The sequence below is a fragment of the Podarcis vaucheri genome, assembly GCF_965113315.1.
Source record: "Podarcis vaucheri genome assembly, chromosome: 16".
In the NCBI taxonomy this organism is placed as follows: domain Eukaryota; kingdom Metazoa; phylum Chordata; class Lepidosauria; order Squamata; family Lacertidae; genus Podarcis; species Podarcis vaucheri.
This window is the reverse complement of record NC_138754.1, coordinates 42,035,099-42,057,494: the sequence shown is the minus strand read 5'-3', so window position 1 is coordinate 42,057,494 and position 22,396 is coordinate 42,035,099. Positions and strand designations below refer to the sequence as shown.

The following is a 22,396-nucleotide window of genomic DNA, read 5'->3' as shown; positions in this document are numbered from 1 at the left end:
AACAGAGAGAGAAAGTGAGGGGTGGGTAGGGTGGAGAGAGATGGGGACACACAGAGAGAGAGAGAAGGACAGAAAGAGACGGGTGAAGTGAGAAAGAGTTTGTGTATGAGAGAGAGATGGCACAGAGGGTGTGAATAAGAGAGTGGGGAATAGAGATACAGACAGGGTGGCAAAGAAAGTGAGTGATGGAGTGGCAGAGAGAGAGAGAGCACTCTGCAATGCTGCAGACTCCACCCCCTTCTTGCTCCGATTTCATCCACATTTGGCTTTGGCTTGTGGCCCCTGACAGAAAAATAGTTCCTTATCCCTGCTGTGTTGCATCTGAGGATCTTAGATGTGCTTTGGGGTGGACTTGTCTCATGTGTCAATGTGACATGGGTGTTTCAGGGCAATCCAAGAAGTGAGTGCCATTCATCCAGAAAAAATTAAAAGCGTTGGCGGTGCAAACAGAAAAAGATGCAGACCTGAACTGGAGTCTGAAGAGGAGTCTGAGATTTCCTCGGAGGAAGAGGAGGAGGAAAAGGAGCCAGAAGAGCAGGCAGAAAAGGCAGCCCCAGAGGTTCCTAGCACTATCCTGCTGCCTGAGGAGCCAAAGAAAGCCATTGCATCTCCACCCAGCACACCGAAGCAACATTTTCATGCTCCCAAGCCATCATTGGGGCCTACTGTGTTCATCCCAGTGGACAGATCTCCTGAGATTCAGGTCAGTTTTGAATGCCAACAAGCCAAAAATGCACCCCGTTGCATCACAAGCAGCAGCAGCAACAACAACAGTGGGTCACCCATGTGAGATTCATGACACTTTTCTCTGCAGAAGTTGCATGCAGATTCCACGCACAAAATGCCTTTTAGTATTTCTGTTAACAATAAATTGGGGGTGTTTTTGAGACGTGGAATCTTTTGATTTAATTGTTCTTGGGCACATGATATTTGTGACCTTGGAGCTGAACAGAGGAGGTCAAAATTTGGACCTAAAGAGCTCATTTTTATTTATTTAGTGCAGGTGCCCTCCAAAGTGTAGTTGGACTCCAGCTCTCATCAGCCCCAGTCAGCATGGATAGTTAGCTGGAAAGATGGGAAATTGTAGTCAACACGATCTGCCTGTATTGGTGCATATATATCCTGTCATTCATCCATCATGAAGCTCAGGGTGTGGGCATTGGGTTGCCAAACTGCCTCCCATCCAGGCACTAACCAGACTAGGCCCTGCTTAGCTTTATCAAGGTGTCTACATCACGTGCCCTCAGACTTGCCTGTCTCACCATTCAGTATGGTGAGGGAAACTTTTCAACTTCTGCATACGGATGTGAGGTGAAATTCTCCTCATTACATGGTCAGACAATGCTGAAGACCAGCTTGCCAAGTGGTTATGTCCACCCTCTCAGAATAACATGCCCATCTTTGGCCTCTTAAATTTCTTGTCACAGAGAGGAGAATTTCCCCCTTCACACTTGAACCACTGGCAGAGATATAGAGAAACAGGAAAGCAGTTTTTTTAAAAAAAGCCTCTCTGAAGGATGGGACAGGCAGCAGTTTCACCAAGTGGTTATGATTATTGTTTATTTCATTTAATATATGTCTCCCACTGTTCACCATGGAAGCTTACCACTTGTGTATCCTTTGGTAACACTCTGCCAGGTAATGAGGTGAATTTTACCTCAGATTTATGCACTTGCCTAATGTCAGAAATCGCACATTACCCATGGTAGTGTTTAAAATTCTTGGGCATGACAAAGAAACTAGATTACTGGTTTCCTTAGAGGATTAAATTCCCATTGCAGTAAGATATTGCTTGTATGTTGATTCGTAGGGCTGCAACCTTAAACACACTAACTGATTATTAAGCTCCACAGAACACAGTGGGACATACATCTGTGTAAACATGCAGAAGACTGCACCCTAAGCTTACACCACTGGAAGTTACTTTAAATTAATTGTTTGGTGCCATTTTAATTTATTTTAGATCAGTAATTTGACCCTTTGCCTATGTAAAGTTGTAACTTTGCTTTGAAAGGAAGCCAGGCTGAAGCTCCCAATCCTTGCCGAAGAACAAGTCATAATGGAAGCCATCAATGAGAACTCTATTGTTATCATATGTGGAGAAACTGGCAGTGGGAAGACCACGCAAGTCCCTCAATTTCTCTATGAAGCAGGATATGCCAGGTATTACACCTTTTAAAAAAACACTTATTTTATGCCAAGAGGAAAAAATATTGTTCTTAGATTTTGGTGCTTTGACAAGTTGCCTTCTCCTTCGCCATGGAGTTCCCTCCAAAAACAGCAATTGTACTGTGACAGTGATTGGCTGAGCTGGTGTGATGGCACAGAATCTTCCGTTGTTCAGGGGGAGCTAGTAAACCCGTTTGTAGCCCAGCCTCTGTGCTGGAAAAGAAAGTTGTCTGTTAGGTTGGGATTATAATCTTGCACACAGGAAGATTGCAAATCGAAGGAGGTGCCAGGATGCAGGACCAGTGTAGACAGCACTGAATTCAGTGGACCTTTCTTTAACATAAGGCCGCTTCTTATGTTTTCTTTGCTCAGGAAGCAGTTGCCCTGGGACTGCAGGGATTAAGGGAGGCACACTCTGGCCTCAGCTCCCAGGAACAGCATCATGGCAAGGGCGAGTGGCACAGCCAGTGAAGGAGCAGATGCCCACAACACTTGCTCTTGTCTCCTCTTTTTTTCTGTTGTGCCTCTTGGATGTTGAGTCTGGACAGGGACTGTCTTACCTTTAAATATATGTATGTCACTATGAAGATTTCAGTTGCTTTTATAAATGACCTGAGGCAAAATAAGCCTGGAAAGCAGGGAGCAGCGGAAATAATATCTGGTGGGGTTATGCAGTTAGAAAGAAGCGGAGAAGCCAAAGATAAAAGAAGACTGGGGCTGTGCACTGGAAGCAGAAAGGAACTGCGCAGGCAAAGGGTGGCAGAGGGGCATGGTCCAGGGCAAGAAAGCAGAGCATCGCTGTGCCTAGACCAGCCTGGCCCAACCAAGTGCCCACCAGATGATGGTGGATGACAACACCCATCATCCCTGACCGTCGGCCGCACTGGCTAGAGCTGATGGGGGTTGTAGTCCAGCAGCATCAGGCTGGGCAAAGGCTGGTATTGGAGAGTGGAACTCATCAGTAGTGGCTTCTACTTTTAGCATTGTGACCCACCAACATTTTTGTGCGTTAGTGAGAGTCAGTGTGTGACAGCCGTGAGGGTAAATCTCGAACATTAATTTGCACTAGTCAGCCAGCAGTTGTTGCTGTTTTATTTCTATCCCAGCCTTCCTCCAAGAATCTCAAAGTGGCAATTACATGCCTCTCCCCCCTCACTGCTTTGTCCTTGCAACAGCCTTGGGAGGCGGGTTAGGCCAAGAGACACTGGTGGCTGAAGATCACCCTGTGAACTTCATGACCAAGTGGGGATTTGAACCCTGGTCAACTCACCACTGCACCATGCTTTGGGTTCAGGCTGTTAGTAAGATAAAATGTAGTTCTTCCCTTGGGTTCTTCTCAGTTCTGTGTAGAACTGAAGGAACAGGGGCTGTGTTGCAACATGATCTTCTCTCCCCCCCCCCCAATTCCTTTTTTCTTTCCTTGCTGCCAGTAATAATCTTTTGTTCACTGCTCTTGTAGGTCTGGCGGTATCATAGGAATCACAGAACCACGGCGTGTGGCTGCAATTTCTATGTCCCAGCGTGTTGCAAAGGAGATGGACTTATCACATAGGTAAGCGTACTTGCACAGACTCCAGAAAGTGTTCTTTAGATCAGCCTTCTCTCCAAGTGTTTTGGCCTACCAACTCCCCTTGGCCCCAGCCAAGGTCTGTGCCTTCAGCCAAGTGATGGTTGGGGGAAGCCTCTGCTTCAGATGACATCAGAAAAGGTGTTGAGAAACCGGGAACAAAGGTTGGCCAGCCCACTGTTGGGACGTGTTCAGAACTCAGGAAAGTGAGCTGTCACAAGGTGGAGCTGCTCATTCACTGCATTCCACTTCTGATTATTCCCCTGCTCCTTGACCAAGTAATGAAGTCACCCCATATCCTGACATCAATCACTCTGCATGTTCCCCCTTCTCCACTGCATGTCATTGGCTGGTAGAGTTGGGACATTGTGAAGAACATGGGGCAAGTGTCAGTATGCCTACCAGAGTACAGAGATGATGTCCTGTGTGAGATTTGTTGCCACCAGCGGGTGTTTTTACTGGGATGGTTTTTCTCAGGGCAGACCCCAGCCATTTAGGGGTCAGGGTCTGAGCATGCATAATAGGTGCTTTCCTTCCTGGCTGGAGCTCATACTCTGGCTCAGTGATCATCACCTGACCCACCTCTAGCTCCTCTCCCGCCACATGGGACCCATGCTCACATACAGTACTTGCTTTGATTTATACATAACAGCGCCGATAGGGCACATTATTAGCTGTAAAATGGCAATCCACAGAAAAGTATACCGTATTTTTCTGTGTATAATACTAGGTTTTCCCCCTAAAAAATAATGTCAAAAATTTGGGGGCATCTTATACACAGATACATCTCCCCCCATTTTCTTAAATCAGAGCCCCCCAAAATAGGGGGTGTCTTATACATGAGGGCGTCTTATAGACGGAAAAATACGGTACGTAGTGTTTCCTTAGCATTGCTAGTAAATGAAAACCAGTGATTTGTATACTTGTTCTTAGCCAGAAGGCCGAGGAGCTATTGAAACCCAGTGAGTTTTTAAAAACATTCCCACCTCAGTAGACACTTGTGTATTCTAGTGCCCAGCATACTTCCATTCTAGAAGTCTAGAAAGCCTTAGAAAGTGAATGGCTGTCCCTGCTCCATAGAGGACTCCCATGAAGGTGGGACACACAACAGGCCAGAAATACATTTCATACTGGAAAATGCTCCTGCCTTTCTCCTACCACTTTGCAGCCCCCAGGGAGATTGATAAAACAAATGTCTCTCCAGAAGAATTGAGTTCCAGCCCAGGCAGTGCTCCTTTGGTTTGGTCAGCTTCAGCTGGGGTCTGATGAAGCAGCAACAGCCTTGCTGCAACCCACCTGGGATGGCCTTGTGCCCCATCTGTGGGCCCCAACCCACTGGCTGAAGGCCTGTGGTCCAACTCAAAAGGCTTGGCTACACAGTGGGATGTGTTGTGGGACGGGATGTTGTGTCCATGGGGCAGGGAGCTTTAGCTATAAGGAGGAGTGAGTTAGAAGGGGGGTGTAGCCGGGTCCCAGCGGTGTAACAATTCTCTTTGATGTTGAAAATGCAAATGCCATGGGTCTTAATCCGCAGTAGGGGGACCTGTTTCAGCTTCAGGACTGCATTGGCTTCTGGGGGCCACACGTCAGAGGTGGATGGAGGTAGAGGCAAAAGTGGGTGTAGCAATGAATGCAAATTTAGCCTTTGCATAGTCGGCTGCTTTCTACACACACAGCCCTTTGTATCCTCCCTACCAGACAAGCAAGAAGCATTATCAGAATTCAAGGACGCAGTCCAGCCAGGCAAAGACACTCCAGGAGTGTCTGAAGTAAGACCAGTAACGGGGGTTGGGAGAGCCAAGGGCCAGACAGGAACCTGGAGGGTCACCTTTCACCCTTAGGCTTGAGGCTTCTTGCTCCAGGCCTAAAATATTTCAGTGGGTCATACTTCCAAACACTGGAAAAGAGGACAGAGAGGAGATATGATAGCCATCTTCAAATATCTTAAGGGCTGCCACATGGAAGAGGCAGCAAGCTTGTTTTCTGCTGCTCTGGAGGGTAGGACTCAAGTTGCAAGAAAGGAGAATCCGACTAAACATTGGGAAGAACTTTCTGACAGTAACAGCTGTTCAGCAGTGGAACAGACTCCATCAGAAGGAAGTGGATTCTACGTAATTCCCTGGAGGTTTTTAAGCAGAGGTTGGATGGTCATCTATCATTTATGCTTTTGCTGAGATTCCTGGATTGCAGGGGGTTGGACTAGAGGACCCTTGGGGTCCCTGCCAACTCTACAGTTCTATGACTGTGTGGTTCTAGAGCAGGGGTCAGTCACCTTTTTCAGCTGTGGGCCGGCCCACCATCCCTCAGACCTTGTGGGGGACGACTATATTTTGGAAAAAAAATATGAGCGAATTCCTGTGCCCCACAAATAACCAAGAGATGCATTTTAAATAAAAGGACACATTCTTCTCATGTAAAAACATGGTGATTCCGTGGGCCGGATTGAGAATGCGATTGGGCCGCATCTGGCCCACGGGCCTTAGGTTGCCTGTCCCTGTTCTAGAGTGCTGGTTTGTTTGATGTTGGGTTGATCCCAGAGTTCCTTTCATCCTCTGTCCTCAGGGTGATTTCATACCAAATCCGTTACGAAGGAAACGTGACAGATGACACCAAAATCAAATTCATGACAGATGGTGTGTTGTTGAAGGAAATCCAGAAGGTATAGTGGTGGTTCTTCCTTTCAGAAACGAAATGCAGCTGTGCCTATGTAATGCCTACTTCTTAACATGTTGACATACTTTGGACACAGGCAGTTCCCAGCCTGCTGCCCTCCAGACTTTCATTACTCTGGCCATCTGCCATGCTTACTGAGGCTGATGGGAGTCCAGAAGATGGGGAAGGCACCAGGCTGGGTTTAGGGTGACGAAGAGACAGCTCAGGATGGAGCTGAACTGGATGGGTTGTCATTGACTGAGTCACTAGGCAACAGGCCCCCCCCCCCGCGCAAAAAACCCAACCAGAATTCAGATTCAGGAATGAGAGAAGGGTTTTGCACTTCCTTGTGAGGTCCTCAGAACCATGTTCGGTTTGAAGAAGTGGCTTAGGGGCATCTTCTTCAGGCTTCTAGATGTTTTTGATTGCCACTCCCATCAGCCCAGCCTGCTTAGACCCACATGTAGGTTTTGAGCCACAAATTCCCCCTTAAATATCAAATCAGTTGATAAGTCTGGTTGAATTTTGATGTGTGGTTGTGGTATTCCTCATACACCCACCCACCCTTTTGGTCTTCCCAGGATTTCTTGTTGTCCAAGTACCGGGTCATTATTCTCGATGAAGCTCATGAAAGAAGCATCTATACGGATATCCTGATTGGTCTTTTATCACGCATTGTGCCACTCAGAGCCAAGGTAAGGAGGGAAAGGGGGGTTACGTATCAATAGCATTCTAACATTTGATTATTTTGGTTTTCACAAATACAGTCATACCTTCGGTTACAGACCCTTCAGGTTGCGCACTGCACCAAACCCAGAAGTACCGGAACGGGTTACTTCCGGGTTTCGGCGCTCGCACATGCGCTGAAGAGCCGAATTGTGACCCACACGTGCGCAGATGCGGCGCTGTGGGTTGCGAATGCTGTGGGTTGTGAATGTGCCTTCCGCACGGATCACATTCACAACCCAAGGATCCACTGTAGTCATATGTGCTTGATCTTACATTCACGCATTGAAAATACTAGGACTCCAGTGCTCCTTAAACTATTGAATTCGCTTCCACAAGAGGCACCTTGGATGACTTTAAAAGAGGATTAGACAAATTCATGAGGGATATGGCTTATCCATGGCTGTTAGCAATGATGGCTGTGTTCTGTCTCCACTGTCGAAAGCAATATGCCCCTGATTACCAGTTGCTGAGGACCACAAATGTAGAGAGTACTGTTGCTGTCGGAGCCATCTTCCACACTTCCCGTGGCTATTTGGCTGGCCACTGTAAGAACAGGATACTGGGCCAGATGAGCCTTCGGCCTGATCCAGCGGGGCTCTTCTAAGGAGGAATTGGTTAGGTTTTATCTGTTTAAAAAATTGTTTTCTTCAGTCCCAAAGCTGCCCCTGGGGTGATGGGTCAGCAGGAGAGAAGAGAAGGGGGTTCAAGAGACACAGAGAGAATGGAAAGATGGGAGGAATGAGCTTCTCCTTTGTCTCCCACAGGAGGGAGTGGGCCCAGCCACCGCCATGGGGATACATAGGGACCACCTTGCTCTGTGGGGAGGAAAGGCAGAAGAACTGCCTGCTCTCTGGCGTCCAGGGCTCCAGCTCCAGTTGGCCCTTCCCCACCACAAGACCCCTCAGTGATCACCTTCCCCTGAGAGGAAGAAAAATCTTTGAAGCTTTTTTTCCTCTGTTAAATGACACTAGTAATATCAGCAGCTGATGTTTCACAGTTTCCATTTAATACTTACTATTTTAATACTTCTGTGCAAACTTTGCATGAAAAGAAGGCACATTGATGCTGAAAGTAAGAGAATGAATAAATAGCAGCACTTTAAATTTGGCCCAGGAACAGATAAGGTAGGGTTGCCAAAGTTGTTGAGCTTTTTTGGGGAAAATCTCAAATAGTTTTTGAACGTAATATGCTCATAAAGGTACCCCTGCCCGTACGGGCCAGTCTTGTCCGACTCTAGGGTTGTGTGCCCATCTCACTTAAGAGGCCGGGAGCCAGCGCTGTCCGCAGACACTTCTGGGTCACGTGGCCAGCGTGACAAAGCTGCATCTGGCAAGCCAGCGCAGCACATGGAAACACTGTTTACCTTCCCGCTAGTAAGCGGTCCCTATTTATCTACTTGCACCCGGAGGTGCTTTCGAACTGCTAGGTTAGCAGGTGCTGGGACCGAGCAACGGGAGCGCACCCCGCCGCGGGGATTTGAACCGCCGACCTGACGATTGGCAAGTCCTAGGCACTGAGGTTTTACCCACAGCGCCACCTGCGTCCCTATATGCTCATAGGACTAGTAATTTGTCATTCAGCTGCTAGAATACTGCGGGCAGTTTCTGAACAGTCATCAAAGGTCTTACGTCAAGTTCCTCCAGATTTGGCTACATCTTCTCTCCACCGAGCCTTCTTGCCTGTGTTTTTGTTCTTACACATTCACAGAAAGGAAATCCGCTAAAGCTGATCATCATGTCTGCCACGCTGCGTGTGGAAGATTTCACCACCAACAAGAAACTGTTTGCCAGTCCTCCTCCTGTTATACAGGTAACAGTGTGACATTCAACTGGTGATAGTGGTTGGATTTGGTGTCACGTTTTGTTCCAACACCAGAGGCCTCAGGGAAAGGGGCAAGCCTGGAGAGGGGAGCAGGGCTGGTTGAAGGATGCTGGACTGCATCCACCAGGCTCCATCCCCTTGAGAGAGCTGCTGAGCCCTAAAAGGCCTGAGCATGGGCACTCCTCCTCCTCCTCCTCCCATAGCCTCCCTCCTGGCATGTATCAGGGCTGGTGAGGAGTGAGGGGAGGGACCTCCTCCTTCAAGGAAGTGTCCGTGTCTGGCCCTGTGGGCCCTGGCAGGCTGGGAGGTTCCTGTCTGTACTTGTGGGTATAGGGCAGTATAATTTTTTTAGTAATAATTCCCTCAGGAGTGGAGATTACCGCTTTCTCAGAAGCGCAGCTCCTGCACTTCTCCTGAGAGTGGGCAAGCGGCAGGGTGGGATGCACAAGCTTAAAGAAAAACACTTTTGAGAGCCATTTTAAAAGAGCTCCCATCATATTCTTGTTTCGAGAAGGCTTTAATCTCTGCTCATCAATTTAAGAACAGAGATTAAATCCTGCTGCCTTGGCTTCATGATCCTGTTCCCTGCTGGAGGCATAGAGCCAGTGCAGGATTAAACCACATCTTCTTGCCTGTTAGCTGGCATCACCAGTGATGCCAGCAGGTGGGTGGGTGTGGCTTGGAGGAAATGGCCTCACAGGCCAAATGGGAGCCCCTGGCAGGACAAAAGGGACCTGTGAGCCAGAGGTTCCCCAGGTCTAAATAGACATGCTTTGTTGTTCTGGGCAACTGCTCTTTCTTTACCTGTATTGTTTTCTCTGTAGGTGGATGCGAGGCAATTTCCTGTGGCAGTTCATTTTAACAAAAGGACCCCACTGGATGATTATAATGGAGAATGTTTCCGGAAAGTCTGTAAAATTCACCGAATGCTGCCATCGGGTAAGCTGACTGGCACAGACTTTTGTCTGTAATAAAAACCATAAAATTAGCTTTCAAATAAGGAACTGGAGTGATTCTCTTTTATGTCCTGGAGCAGGTTCAGAAAAGGGCAGAATGATCAAGGGGCTGAAGGCAGCACTCCCAGGAGGGAACTTGGCCACATTTGGGGCTTTTTAATTTAGATAAATAGTGAGCCGGAGGCGTATGATTACATACTTAAAGGTTAAGAGGTGGGTGCAGGAAAGAACACTTTATGGTTTCAGTATGCTGAAATTCTTTCTGAATTGCAAGAATATTTTAGTTGTCCCAACCAAATTAGAGACTTGACTGAACTGGAGAAATCCCCTGAGGAGGGGATTGGCAATTAAACCACTCTGTGAAGGGCATAGAGGGTCGCCTAACAACCCACAGCACCCATAAGAAACTATAGTTCCCAGAATGCTATGGGGAAAGCCATGACTGTTTAAAGTGGGATGACACTGCTTTAACTGTATACAGATGTTGCCTTGATGTGACAAAATTCTGTGACTTAAAAAAAATAAATTGTGACAGTTTTTATGAAGAAGACATTGAATAATGTTTTATTTCAAAGCATAGACACTGGTGCTTCTTGCCACATTTCCCGCTTCCACAATGCCTGTGGCCTAATTTTAAGATATTTTATCTTCTTGCAGGGGGCATCCTGGTGTTCCTCACTGGCCAGGCTGAAGTACATTCACTGTGTAGGAGGCTGAGGAAATCGTTCCCTTTCCGCAAAAATGCACCCCAAGGTAACTGATGCCCTCAGAGAAACGCATTGGTATTTCTGTATTAAAATCCCAAATAATTGGCATGGTACCAACTCAATAAATGTAGTCTTGCAACTCTTCCAAAAAGCGTATTTGTTAAAAGCATTCTCCAAGCCTTTGCGCGTGGCCTGCCTCAAGTCCTTGAGGGACAGAATTTGCGTGAGAAGTTACTTCTCTGACTGCCACTGCTTTTCTTTGTCCAGTGGCAGGGAAAACAGCAATCCCAGAGTTGAATGATTTTGCGCCCTGGGTGTGAAGCATGCATTTGAGCAAGAGTCAAGTATAGCACCCTGGCAGGCCAGACCAAGACTGGCTGTTAACCTGGCAGTGCCAAAACCTGGCCTGGAAGCTTTCGTGTTCTCCAGGTCAGGGAGAACCAATGGGTTGCGGAGGTGGGTGAAGCCACCCTGAAAGTCTGGGAGGGCGCCTTTGGCCAGGGAACTTTTCACGCTGCAATTCTCCATGGCTCACCACCAAGGGCAGCAAAGCACAGATCTAGACGTTTATGCCAGTTTCACACAGCAAACTTGTTTGGAACTGGCTGCACTTCCCCTTTACATTGCTCTATTAAAAATAAAACTGCCAATATCAAAATGCTGGTGACCACAGTTTGAGTCTCTGTACTGTTCTGGCCGGCTCAACTCAAAGAGGGTATTCTAGAGCTGGAAAAGGTTCAGAAAGAGGCATCAAGGGGTTGGAGCGACTCCCCCATGAAGAAAAACTGCAGGGTTTGGTACTTTTTAGCTTAGAGGAAAAATGAGTGAGAGGCGACTTGTTAAAACTTCATAAAATTCAGCATGGCATGGAAAAGTGGATAAAGAATATGTTTTTCTCTTAACTCTAGAACTTGCAGACATCCAATGGATTTTCTTGAAAATTCCAAATATATATAATTTTTAGGTACTTCAGAAATTACTGTGATGGAAGGCAGCCTAGCTTGACTCCTCACAATATCACTGGGGAGAGATGTAATTTTGTATTTGGTCTGTGACTTGGTTTTTTTGCTTGTGTTATTGAGGGACCTCCTCCTTTGGGCTATTGCTGTTACAGTTGCCACGTAACCCTCATCCCGCAGTTGTGAGCAATGGATCTTTCAGTTTGGCAGAACCTATACTTTGACAGGTGCTGTCACTGTACTGTTTTCAGCACCAGCTTGAAACATATTTGTTTAGGCAAACCTAAAGGTGTTTTAATCATTTTTACTGTCAATTTCAGTTATCGTTAAATGTTTTTAATTATTTAAACTCTTTTCACTGATAATAAATATAGTAAACTGCTTAGAGGTTTTACTACACTCCAAAAGGTGTAAGCCTTTTTCTGAAGTATAAATATTGATGTAGATGCTGCTTCCTTTCTTCTTCCCAGGTGGTGGTGAAGACAAGCAGGATTCGGTTGAAGAATTACGAAGATTTAAGAAATCCAAACGGAAAAAGAATGTGGTATGTTTTGATTGGGGGCTCCCGAGTGGAACCAACCCTGGTGGGGCTTGCATTTGGCACCAGATTTAAAAGGCACCGAGGAGCAGTTCAGGGCTCCTTTGCAGCCATCTCTTTCCCTGCCCCACACCTGGTGTGTATGTGCGCGCACATGTGTGTGCACATATGCACACACACACTGGGAAAACTCTCTTGCAAGCCAAACTAGGGACAGAGATTCCTCACCACTTCCCTGCATCACAACAGGGCCCCCAGATTAACAGCCTTTTGATCCAGACGCGTGAAAATGCTCCTTATTTCCAATACATTTGCCTCCTTCCCAGGCCCTGACACTTACTGGGATCCCAAGTTCTCAGGGCTGGGTCAGATGCAGGTCAGCACTCAAGAAGAAGGCGCAAGCAGAAAAGTTAGCTCTTCATTGAAGAAAGCAACATACAAGGCAACAATGCCAACACACAGGCCTGGCCCCTGTGAAACAGATGCCAGGACTGAAGCTCTTCACCTTCTACTTACCTCTCAGTCTTCCCCCCAGCTCCTGGGATGCTGGTGCAGCCCCTGTCCCTCCTCTGCTTCATCAGCAGAGTCTTCACTGCTTTCTACACCTCTTGCTGTTGCCTTTTCAGCATCCAACCATTCCTCCCCTCCTTCCGCCTCTGATCTGTCCTCAGTGTCCCACCACAACCCTGGCTCTGAACCTTCCTCCTCTGAGGCTTCCCTCGGGCTCCCCGGCTGCTCCTCCCACCCCTCCTCTTCATCCAGGCAGTCCCTGACACAGATCTCCCTCCCATCCCACTTGGACCCTCCGAGGGTCTTCCAGCTCTAACTCTCCAAGCTCCTCACATTCCTCCTCAGGATCCGACCATCCCCTCCATGACACCTCCGTGGGTCTCATGTCAACCACAGGGGATCATGGCTGTTTTGCAATAGTGTTTCAAAAACCACTGCCTCTCTGTGCCTGTATGGGCTCTGAATTTCAGCCTTCGAAAGCCGTGATCCCTTTGTGCATTTCTCCTGATCCTTTCAGGTGCTGCCCAAAATAGATCTGGATAACTATTCTGTTATGCCAGTAGATGAAGGAGATGAAGACAGAGATGCAGGAGCTGAAGAAGATGCTGACGCTGCTTGCTCAGATCTCGACCTGGAATATGGAGATGATGGGCTGGAAGAAGGTTTGGCTCTTGGAAAATAGGCTAAGGCAGCGTTGGTTCAGTTTCTGCAGGGCCTGTGGGCAAGACTTCTTCAGTGAGCCTTCCTCGCTCCTGTCATCATCTGCTGCTGCCCCACTCCTCCTCATGGATTTCCCCACCCTGCCACTAGCTTGCCAGGCAGAAAGTCAGTGAGCAAGCGGGCACTGGCATGTTCTGCTCCTCCCCAACACAGCTGCTCAGGCCAGAGGAAGAGGCTGGTGAGCAAGCGAGTGGGCTGCAGTGATGAAGAACAGGTGCAGGCTTAGGGGGGTCCCTTGCCAGAGACGTCCCTCGCTGGCAAGATGCCCAAATATACCAACCCCTGAGGCTGGCTTGTGTTTATACATGTTGGGACCAGACTTTATCATTGAGCTGTCATGACGCATAGAATCCTAGAATGAGAGTTGGAAGGGACTGGGAGGGTCATCTAGTTCCAACCACCTGCAGTGCAGGAATCTTTCGCCCAACATGGGGCTCAATTAAGAGTCTCATGCTCTGCCGATGTGCCCTAATTTATTCCTGCTCTGTTCTGTTTCTTGCATTTTCTCTCTCACGCCAAATAAATCTCACCATTTTTGCAAAGTTTCCCCAGGGTTCCCTGTGAAGAGGAACAGACAGTTAATCCACTCTGGGAATTGTAGTTCTGTGAAAGGAATAGGGGCCTCCTAACAGCTCTCAAGGGACGCGGGTGGCGCTGTGGGTAAAAGCCTCAGCGCCTAGGGCTTGCCGATCGAAAGGTCGGCAGTTCGAATCCCTGCGGCGGGGTGAGCTCCCGTCTTTCGGTCCCAGCGCCTGCCAACCTAGCAGTTCGAAAGCACCCTCGGGTGCAAGTAGATAAATAGGGACCGCTTACCAGCGGGAAGGTAAACGGCGTTTCCGTGTGCGGCTCTGGTTCGCCAGAGCAGCGATGTCACGCTGGCCACGTGACCCGGAAGTGTCTCCGGACAGCGCTGGCCCCTGGCCTCTTGAGTGAGATGGGCGCACAACCCCAGAGTCTGTCAAGACTGGCCCGTACGGGCAGGGGTACCTTTACCTTTACCTTTAACAGCTCTCAACACTTTGCAAACTACAGTTCCCAGGATTCTTTGAGGAAACAAGGACTGTTCCAAGCGTTATGATACTGCTTTAAATGTAGAGTGCTGGTGGGGCTGTTGATTCAAATGGTGAAGTCAGTTGGACAGCCAGCAGACTGTTGCTTCTTACTATTGTGTGTGTTTTTTAATTTTGTGTACAGGTGAGAACCCAGATTCCTCCCTCCCACTTTATGTTCTTCCACTTTACTCCTTGCTGGCACCAGAAAAGCAAGCCAAGGTAATGATTCGTTTCCCTGGCTCCTCAGAAAATGTACCCATGAGCTCATTCTCCCAGTATGGATCCTTTATAAAACATCCGTAAACCCATACACAAGAGAATGGTTTGGGCAGGTTTGCAGAAGCCCAAAAAACACCTGAGAACCAGCCCAGTGAGGATCAAGCATGCTCAGTGGGCACAGAATGCTGAGTAGTAGGAATTGGCAGAAAGCTGGCAGAGAGGGGAATAAAATGGAATATCCTGGCTGGGTAGAGCCCTGAGCACGGGATGCGGCATCACTTTGTTGTATGCCTCACTTGCAGAATTTAGAGGTTGTGGGCATCAGTTTCCATATTCCTGGGTGATTTTTCTAGGATCTCCTCCCCCCTTTCATTTCTGTACTCCAGGTTTTTAGGCCCCATCCTCCTGGGACCAGGCTCTGTGTTGTAGCAACCAATGTGGCTGAAACATCCCTGACCATCCCCGGCATCAAGTACGTGGTCGACTGTGGGAAGGTCAAGAAACGCTTCTACGACAAAGTCACTGGAGTCTCCTCTTTCAGAGTCACCTGGACGTCTCAGGCATCTGCCAACCAGCGGGCCGGCCGAGCTGGGCGCACAGAGCCCGGCCACTGTTACAGGTCAGCTGACTTCCCTTCTCTGTAGGAACACAAGAAGCTGCCTTCTGCTGAGTCAAACCGCTGGGCCCTCAAGATCAATATTGTCTGCACTGACTGGCAGTGGCAATGCTGATCATTGAGTGTAATGACAAATATTTGATTTGACTGGCAGTGGCTTTCCAAGGTTTCTTTTTTTAATAAATAATTTTTATTAACCAGCCAATTAAATCAAATTAAATCACATCACATAAGTTCCGAATTACAAAGCCGAATTTTAAATTTTGTTGGGGGGACCCATATTTCAAGATCCGAAGGGGGATTCTGATCATCTTCTTGCTACTGCATTAATGTCCAAATCAGTCCAAACAGAGTTCATAATTCTATCCAGTCTTATCTTGCTGTTTCCACATCACATCTTGTTCATATATTTTCTCTTTTTTCTTTATGATAGTCTCCTTAAGCCGATAAACACCAATATTAATCCTGTGTGAATTTTTCCGTTCTTCCAATACTCAAATCGAGATGGTTTTCATATATCATCACCTTCATATATAACATCGCTCTTTCCATCATTATCTCGCAAAACTGTCGCTCTTGAGTCCCTCTGAGGAGTTTCACCCACAGTATAAAAGCAGCTCTATTTCTCCTCCCAGACTCAAAACCTCCGACAGAACTTCCCAATATGGCGACGGCAATTTTAACTGTGTCATTCCAGAGCTCTTGTACATTCCACGCTCTTCTTAAAACATTCTTTGGTTCGAAAGTTTATCTCCACACAGTCTTAAATCCACAGCTTAAGTCCTTAAAACGACATTTATGACTCGTGAGGGGAGGGGATTCTTGTTTAATCACATAGGGAAAGAAAGGAAAGTTTCCCTCCCCTCCCCCATCAGTCTTTTGCCATACCGTATCTTGGCGTATCTTCTCATGATTTATTCTTGTCTTGTTTTATCAGAGATCTCTTCTGTCAGCAGTCTTTACTCCCCCTTCTTCGTTGAAATATGTGCAATTAGCTTCATCCAAATTGTTTCTTTTGAAGTTCTTGCAGCTAGTGGCGCGGATCAGGGACGGCGTCCAGGAGTGCCGGAATCCCACAGGAGGGCTTTGTGCCTAGTGCCCCCACCCCCACAAATTCGGGGGTGGTGTAGGGCACAGCAGGCAAGGGCAGTCCCCCCCACCATCCTGGGGGGGGGTGTAAGGAGGCTAATTACCCCCATCATAGCCTCCAAATTACCTCGTGTGGGTCGGAGAGATGTTATTGTCAGCCATCTTCCGATGCGCCTCCTAGTGGCCCCCTGGGCTTTCCAAGGTTTCAGCCAGGAGCTGTTTTGCTAAATGCAAGTTCTTTTGGATTCAGTGGCAGTAGCACAAGTGGAGAGAAGTTCCTCACTTTTATTAAGTAGCAGGCTTGGATGCAGAATAAAAAGCAGCGAAACAGTCTTTAAGCAGAATAATATAGCATATGCAAGTTAAAATACTTCCCCATTCAGCTATCCGGGAATGATAAGGGGGAGACTCCAGCAGCACAGTACACAGCACCCAACAAGATCAAAGCTTGGAGATCAGACCCCACCAGGGAGATTTATACCCCTTAGATCAGGCATAGGCAAACTCGGCCCTCCAGTTGTTTTGGGACTACAACTCCCATCATCCCTGACCACTGGTTCTGTTAGCTAGGGATGATGGGAGTTGTAGTCCCAAAACAACTGGAGGGCCGAGTTTGCCTGTGCCTGCCTTAGATCCAGAGTGGCCAAGTGCTGGCTGGCCTAATATCTAAATTCCTTCCACCTGTTAAGCTAGGCAAATATACAGGGCCAGGGTTGTTAGTTGATCCTGCAGCTGCACCATTGCTGACAGGCACTCAAGCTTCAGCTACAAGTGGATCTTTCCACATCCCAGAAGCACAAGCAGCAAATCAAGAGCATAAAGCAAACCAAAAACCCTTGGCAATAAGCATGGGGGAATAATTGTACGAAGCAATTAACCTGTCTCCTCAGAATACAAAATTCTTCAGCATTAGGTTTCCTCTACAGGAGCCCTTCTCAGCCCTGTCTAGAGATCCCAAGGATCGAACCTGGGACCTTCTGCACTCAAAGCAGATGCTCTACCACTGGGCTATGGCCCTTTCCCAAAGTAAAAGGGCTGCAATTTCAGTGGGTAATGCAGAAGATCCCAGGTCCAGTTCCCGGCGGCATTTCCAGGTATGGCTGCAAATGACTCCTTACCAGAAACCCCAGAGAACCTCTGCCAGTCCGTGTGGACAGTCGTGAGCTAGGGGGACCCATTGGTCTGCCTCAGTAGAAGGTCGTTTTCTATCTCCCTGTGTAAAAGAGCCCCCAACTGTTTACATTCTAAAGGTAAAGGTACCCCTGCCTGAACGGGCCAGTCTTGACAGACTCTGGGGTTTGTGCGCCCATCTCACATCTATTGGCCGGGGGCCAGCGCTGTCCGGAGACACTTCCGGGTCACGTGGCCAGCGTGACAAAGCTGCATCTGGCGAGCCAGCGCAGCACACGGAACGCCGTTTACCTTCCCGCTGGTAAGCGGTACCTATTTATCTACTTGCACCCGGGGGTGCTTTCGAACTGCTAGGTTGGCAGGCGCTGGGACCTAACAACGGGAGCGCACCCTGCCGCGGGGATTCGAACCGCCGACCTTTCGATCGGCAAGCCCTAGGCGCTGAGGCTTTTACCCACAGCGCCACCCGCGTCCCTGTTTACATTCTAGCAGGACATTATTTTTAAAAATTGCATCTTTAAGAACCAATACCAGTGTTTGCTTGATTTCCTTTTCCTGCCTTATCCTATTTTTCTTTTATGTTGTGTGATCCTAAAACCGCTGGTCCATCTGTCTCAATATTGTTTACACTGACTGGCAGGAGCTCTCCTGGGTTTCAGACAGTTACAATGCAGCACCCCTGCACAATCCAGGAGGCTCACATCTCTAGCTGGTCTCAACAGTTGGGAGCAAAAGCTGTGTAGTAGTTTATTTCTGAAGCCTTCTAGGCAGCTGCTAATCCCCCTGCCCCCGGGTTCCTCTCGTGTTTTGTTCTAGGCTTTACTCTTCGGCTGTCTTCAGTGACTTTGAGAAGTTCACTTCTCCTGAGATTACCAGGCGACCTGTTGAAGATTTAATCCTGCAAATGAAAGCGCTAAACATTGAAAAGGTGGGAGTCAATTTAGGGCAGCCTTCCTTCTGCAACGTGGATGATGTCATTCCCGTCTGAGTTGGCCATGCTGCCTGGGTTTGATGGGAGTTGTAGTTCAAAACCGGAGGGCGCCGCATGGTGGGGAAGGGCTTCGAACTAGATGGGACACCAACATAGGAAGCTGCCTTAGACTGAATCAGGCCATAGATTGCTCCATCTATCCCAGGGTTGCCAACACTGACTGGCAGCTTTTCTCCCGGGTTTCAGGCATGGTTCTCTCCCAGCCCTGCCTGGAGATGCCGTTGGGGGCTGGACTTGGGATCTCTTGCGTGCAAGGCAGATGCTCTGCCTCGGAGCTACAGCCCTTCCCCACCAATCACCCGGATCCTTTTTGAAGAATAGAGTGCAGGTGTGGGGAGCGTTAACCCTTTGGTCCCACTAGGGGAGCTTTCCCACCATGCAAATTGCAGGTGCAAGGATCAAGTCAAAGGGTTAAATTAGCCTATCGTCACCAGTGGTCAGGGAGGAAGTTGACCTCCACAGATTTATGTTCGATTGTGACTATGTGGGCCATCATTCTGAAACCTAGAAACTGCCTCGGAGACAAAGCCTATTTAATGATTTTGTGTGTATATAATATTTAATTTTCTTTTTGTTAGAAAAAAAGAAAGCTAACTTTCGAAAGATTGCTATTCTAATTAGCACAAGAAAAAGGTTTGAATCTGGACTCCCTTGGGAGGCTGCGGCCTCTCCTTCCTTGGAGGTTTTAAAGCAGAGGTTGGGTGGCCCTCTGTCTTGGGTGGCCCCCTGCATTTCAGGGGGTTGGACTAGTTAACCCTGGAGGTTCCTTCCAACTCTGTGATTCTGTAATTCCACAATTCTGTGATTCTGCTGAAACCCCCAGGTAATATTGGCCCACCCTCTAAAATAAGTTGGTCAGCAGCCTCCCCCCCCCCCGCTCTTTGGTGAATTCCAGCACTGCTGAAGTTGGAAGGTGGCTTGCAGACAGATGGGGATGGGCAATTGTTTATTAATAGCAGCAAATCCCCCCCTCCCCTTTTGAATTATGCTGCTGGGAAGAAGAAATCTGTAGTGAGGTTAAGGTAGGAGTTTGTTGGGGTGGGGGAAGAACCAGGAGTGGATTTTTGTGTCGCAGGAGCTTATGCTACGTTCTGGTAGTAAAACCAAATTTCTGCACTGGGCATGCATCCGCACTGAGGCACCCCATTTCTTAACCAGTGTTCTGCACCGGGGTCTGGTCAGTGGATCTCTGGGTTCTAGTGGTGGTGATGATGTGAGTAGACCCACAAGCCTGAAGTTATTCCATGCCCATCTTACTCAGTTCTTGGGCATCTCACCTGTTCATGCCGGGTGTGTCGTCCTCTTTGTGTTTGCAGGTTGTCAATTTTCCCTTTCCTACACCCCCGCCGCTGGAAGCGCTAGTTGCTGCTGAGGAGCTGTTGATAGCCCTTGGAGCTTTGCAGGAACCCTCCAAATCTGGAAGGTAGACTTTTTACTGATTGTTGCTGTCTTTGTTGCTTTTTTGAAAAACCAAGTTGAACTATGCCGGTTGGTGGATTGTGCTTTCTCTCTTTTCTCCCACTGTGCAGAGCCATCCCTCCCACTGGATAGAGTGGGGTGGACGTCTTGCACAGTTCTTTTGAGCTGCCATGAAAGAGCAGAAAAATTATGTTTTTGTTTTACAACCTCATAAATCATACCATTGCCTGAGGCCATCAAAGCAGTGAACAACATGATAAACGAAATAAATAGCACACCAAAAATACAAATTCTAAAAGGAACATTTGGAGGGCACTAAGTCAAAAGAGGCCTGGTCTAGGAATTGACTCCTGTTCCCTTCTTCCAGGCTGAAAAAGTTGCAAGAAGCAAAGCTGACCTGCCCCATCAGCCCCCTGGGGGCCACAATGGCAGCCTTTCCTGTGGCTCCCCGTTACGCAAAGATGCTTGCCTTGGGCAAACAGCAGGACTGCCTCCCATATGTCATCACCTTAGTGTCAGCCCTGACGGTTCGGGAACTCTTTGAAGAGTTTAACAGGTAAGCATTCCCCCAACAGAAGTGCTAGGCATTGGCTCCATGTCTGTGTCTGCTGTTTGCTGCCCTGGACTCCTTTGGGAAGAATGGTGGGGTGGAAGGAAACAAACAAACTTGCCACTCTCTGAACTGGTGGCCCAAAAGAATTATCCCCTTTGGTGTGGTCCCATTGGTGGTAGTTCATTGGCAGTAAAGAATTGCACCTCTGAAAGTTGTTGCAATTCCTCTCACTGTGCTGTTGAGGACACACAGCCCATGGTCACCCTGTGATGAATAATGGTAGCCTCCAGCTGAGCACATAAGTTGTACATAAGTTCCTTCTGTTTTTTTTAGTACAAGTCACAAATTTAATAAAACAAGTATATGTGGTAGAGATTCAGCAGTGTCCTGCACTTCAATCCTATGCATGTCTACTCATAAATTTGGAAAGATGTATCAGTCTATTTCTGTTCAGTGTCAGTTCTGCATGCACCCAAGCGTAGTTCTGTCCTTTTTTGCAGCTTTTAAAAAGCATGCAGGAAAAACTTGCATTTAAATTGTACACAGGTTCCTTAAAGTGCACACTTTGTATGCATTCTTTCCGTAAAGTAATGCATTTTGTGGGCTTTGTCATTGCACTTCCCCCTAAAATATGTATTTCTGATAAAATACTGATTTTCGGGTGCATTTTTTTGAACCCTAAACTAATTTTTTTGCATTGCAAAATTTGGAGAAATACTGATCTGATTGATAGCTGTGCTCCAATCCACTTATAAGTCTGGGGCAATTGAATTGGTGAGTTTGTGTCTACCAGATTTGCTCTCCATCCTTATTTGAAACCAGGCGCTTATTCCCAGGAAAGAATGTATAGGATTGCAACCTTAGAAAGTATGTGCACAGCCAGCACTCATGTAAGTTCATATACACCCTGCCCAGAGGCTTGGGATCTTCTGCTTGAGTTATGCCACGCTCTTGTTATGGATGTGTGTTAACCCTTGACCTTATGCCCACAAGAAGCTCTTTCACAAAGAAATGAAGAAAGCTTGGTTTATTATATAAAATAGGAGTAGCAGAAAATATATATAAATGCTGCTTTAGGCAGCAGAGTTACAGCCTAAACAGGTAGCAAAAGACATACATACCTTAAAGAGTAAAAGATTCCAGGACTGGATACCTTTTTATTAGTATTTAAACAACTATTATAGCAAGATGAAAACACAAGCAGGATTTGAAATATGAGCATCAGTGTTAATTATTAAGATAAATACAGTAGATTAAAATGGATGCATTGAATAGTATATGTGAAACATACAGCATCTAAGGGTAAATATTGCAACCATGGAAGGGAGGGTGGGAAGTTCACAGAGAAAGTAATATATGGTCCTTTTTGTTTTGTTTGGGATTTTTTGTGTGAAAAATCAATAAATAAGATTTACCCAAAATAAGAATAATAAAGAGTAAAAGATTCCCAAACTATTCTAAGAAGCCTACAGATGCACGGGCAGGAGAACTTTGTCATAAACCCACACTAGAAGGGGGGGGGGAGTTTACCTGTCCTTAAGGTGAAGCAGGGGACGCGGGTGGCGCTGTGGGTTAAAGCCTCAGCGCCTAGGGCTTGCCGATCGAAAGGTCGGCAGTTCGAATCCCCGCGGCGGGGTGCGCTCCCGTCGTTCGGTCCCAGCGCCTGCCAACCTAGCAGTTCGAAAGCACCCCCGGGTGCAAGTAGATAAATAGGTACCGCTTACCAGCGGGAAGGTAAACGGCGTTCCGTGTGCTGCGCTGGCTCGCCAGATGCAGCTTTGTCACGCTGGCCACGTGACCCGGAAGTGTCTTCGGACAGCGCTGGCCCCCGGCCAATAGATGTGAGATGGGCGCACAAACCCCAGAGTCTGTCAAGACTGGCCCGCTCGGGCAGGGGTACCTTTACCTTTACCTTTAAGGTGAAGCAGACATGTGCTGAGTCCTGGGAGCGCTGGGCAAGTTCTGTCCTCTTGGAGGCATGTGAGCTAACTAACTTTG

The 22,396-nt window shown here is 47.6% G+C and overlaps 1 protein-coding gene across 2 annotated transcripts in view; it reads left to right on the top strand.

Annotated features, from left to right (window-relative positions):
• DHX37 (DEAH-box helicase 37) overlaps positions 1-22,396 on the top strand; it is a 36,482-nt gene that overhangs the window by 4,388 nt on the left and 9,698 nt on the right. For both annotated transcript variants that reach the window (XM_082203773.1, XM_082203774.1), the window contains exons 4-18: positions 388-703; positions 2,015-2,163; positions 3,629-3,721; positions 6,299-6,395; positions 6,970-7,083; positions 8,825-8,926; positions 9,763-9,877; positions 10,552-10,647; positions 12,031-12,104; positions 13,126-13,270; positions 14,523-14,599; positions 14,986-15,218; positions 18,252-18,363; positions 19,743-19,849; positions 20,213-20,401. In XM_082203773.1, coding sequence (XP_082059899.1) covers positions 388-703; positions 2,015-2,163; positions 3,629-3,721; positions 6,299-6,395; positions 6,970-7,083; positions 8,825-8,926; positions 9,763-9,877; positions 10,552-10,647; positions 12,031-12,104; positions 13,126-13,270; positions 14,523-14,599; positions 14,986-15,218; positions 18,252-18,363; positions 19,743-19,849; positions 20,213-20,401 — 2,019 coding nt within the window. The remainder of the gene's footprint in view (positions 1-387; positions 704-2,014; positions 2,164-3,628; positions 3,722-6,298; positions 6,396-6,969; positions 7,084-8,824; positions 8,927-9,762; positions 9,878-10,551; positions 10,648-12,030; positions 12,105-13,125; positions 13,271-14,522; positions 14,600-14,985; positions 15,219-18,251; positions 18,364-19,742; positions 19,850-20,212; positions 20,402-22,396) is intronic.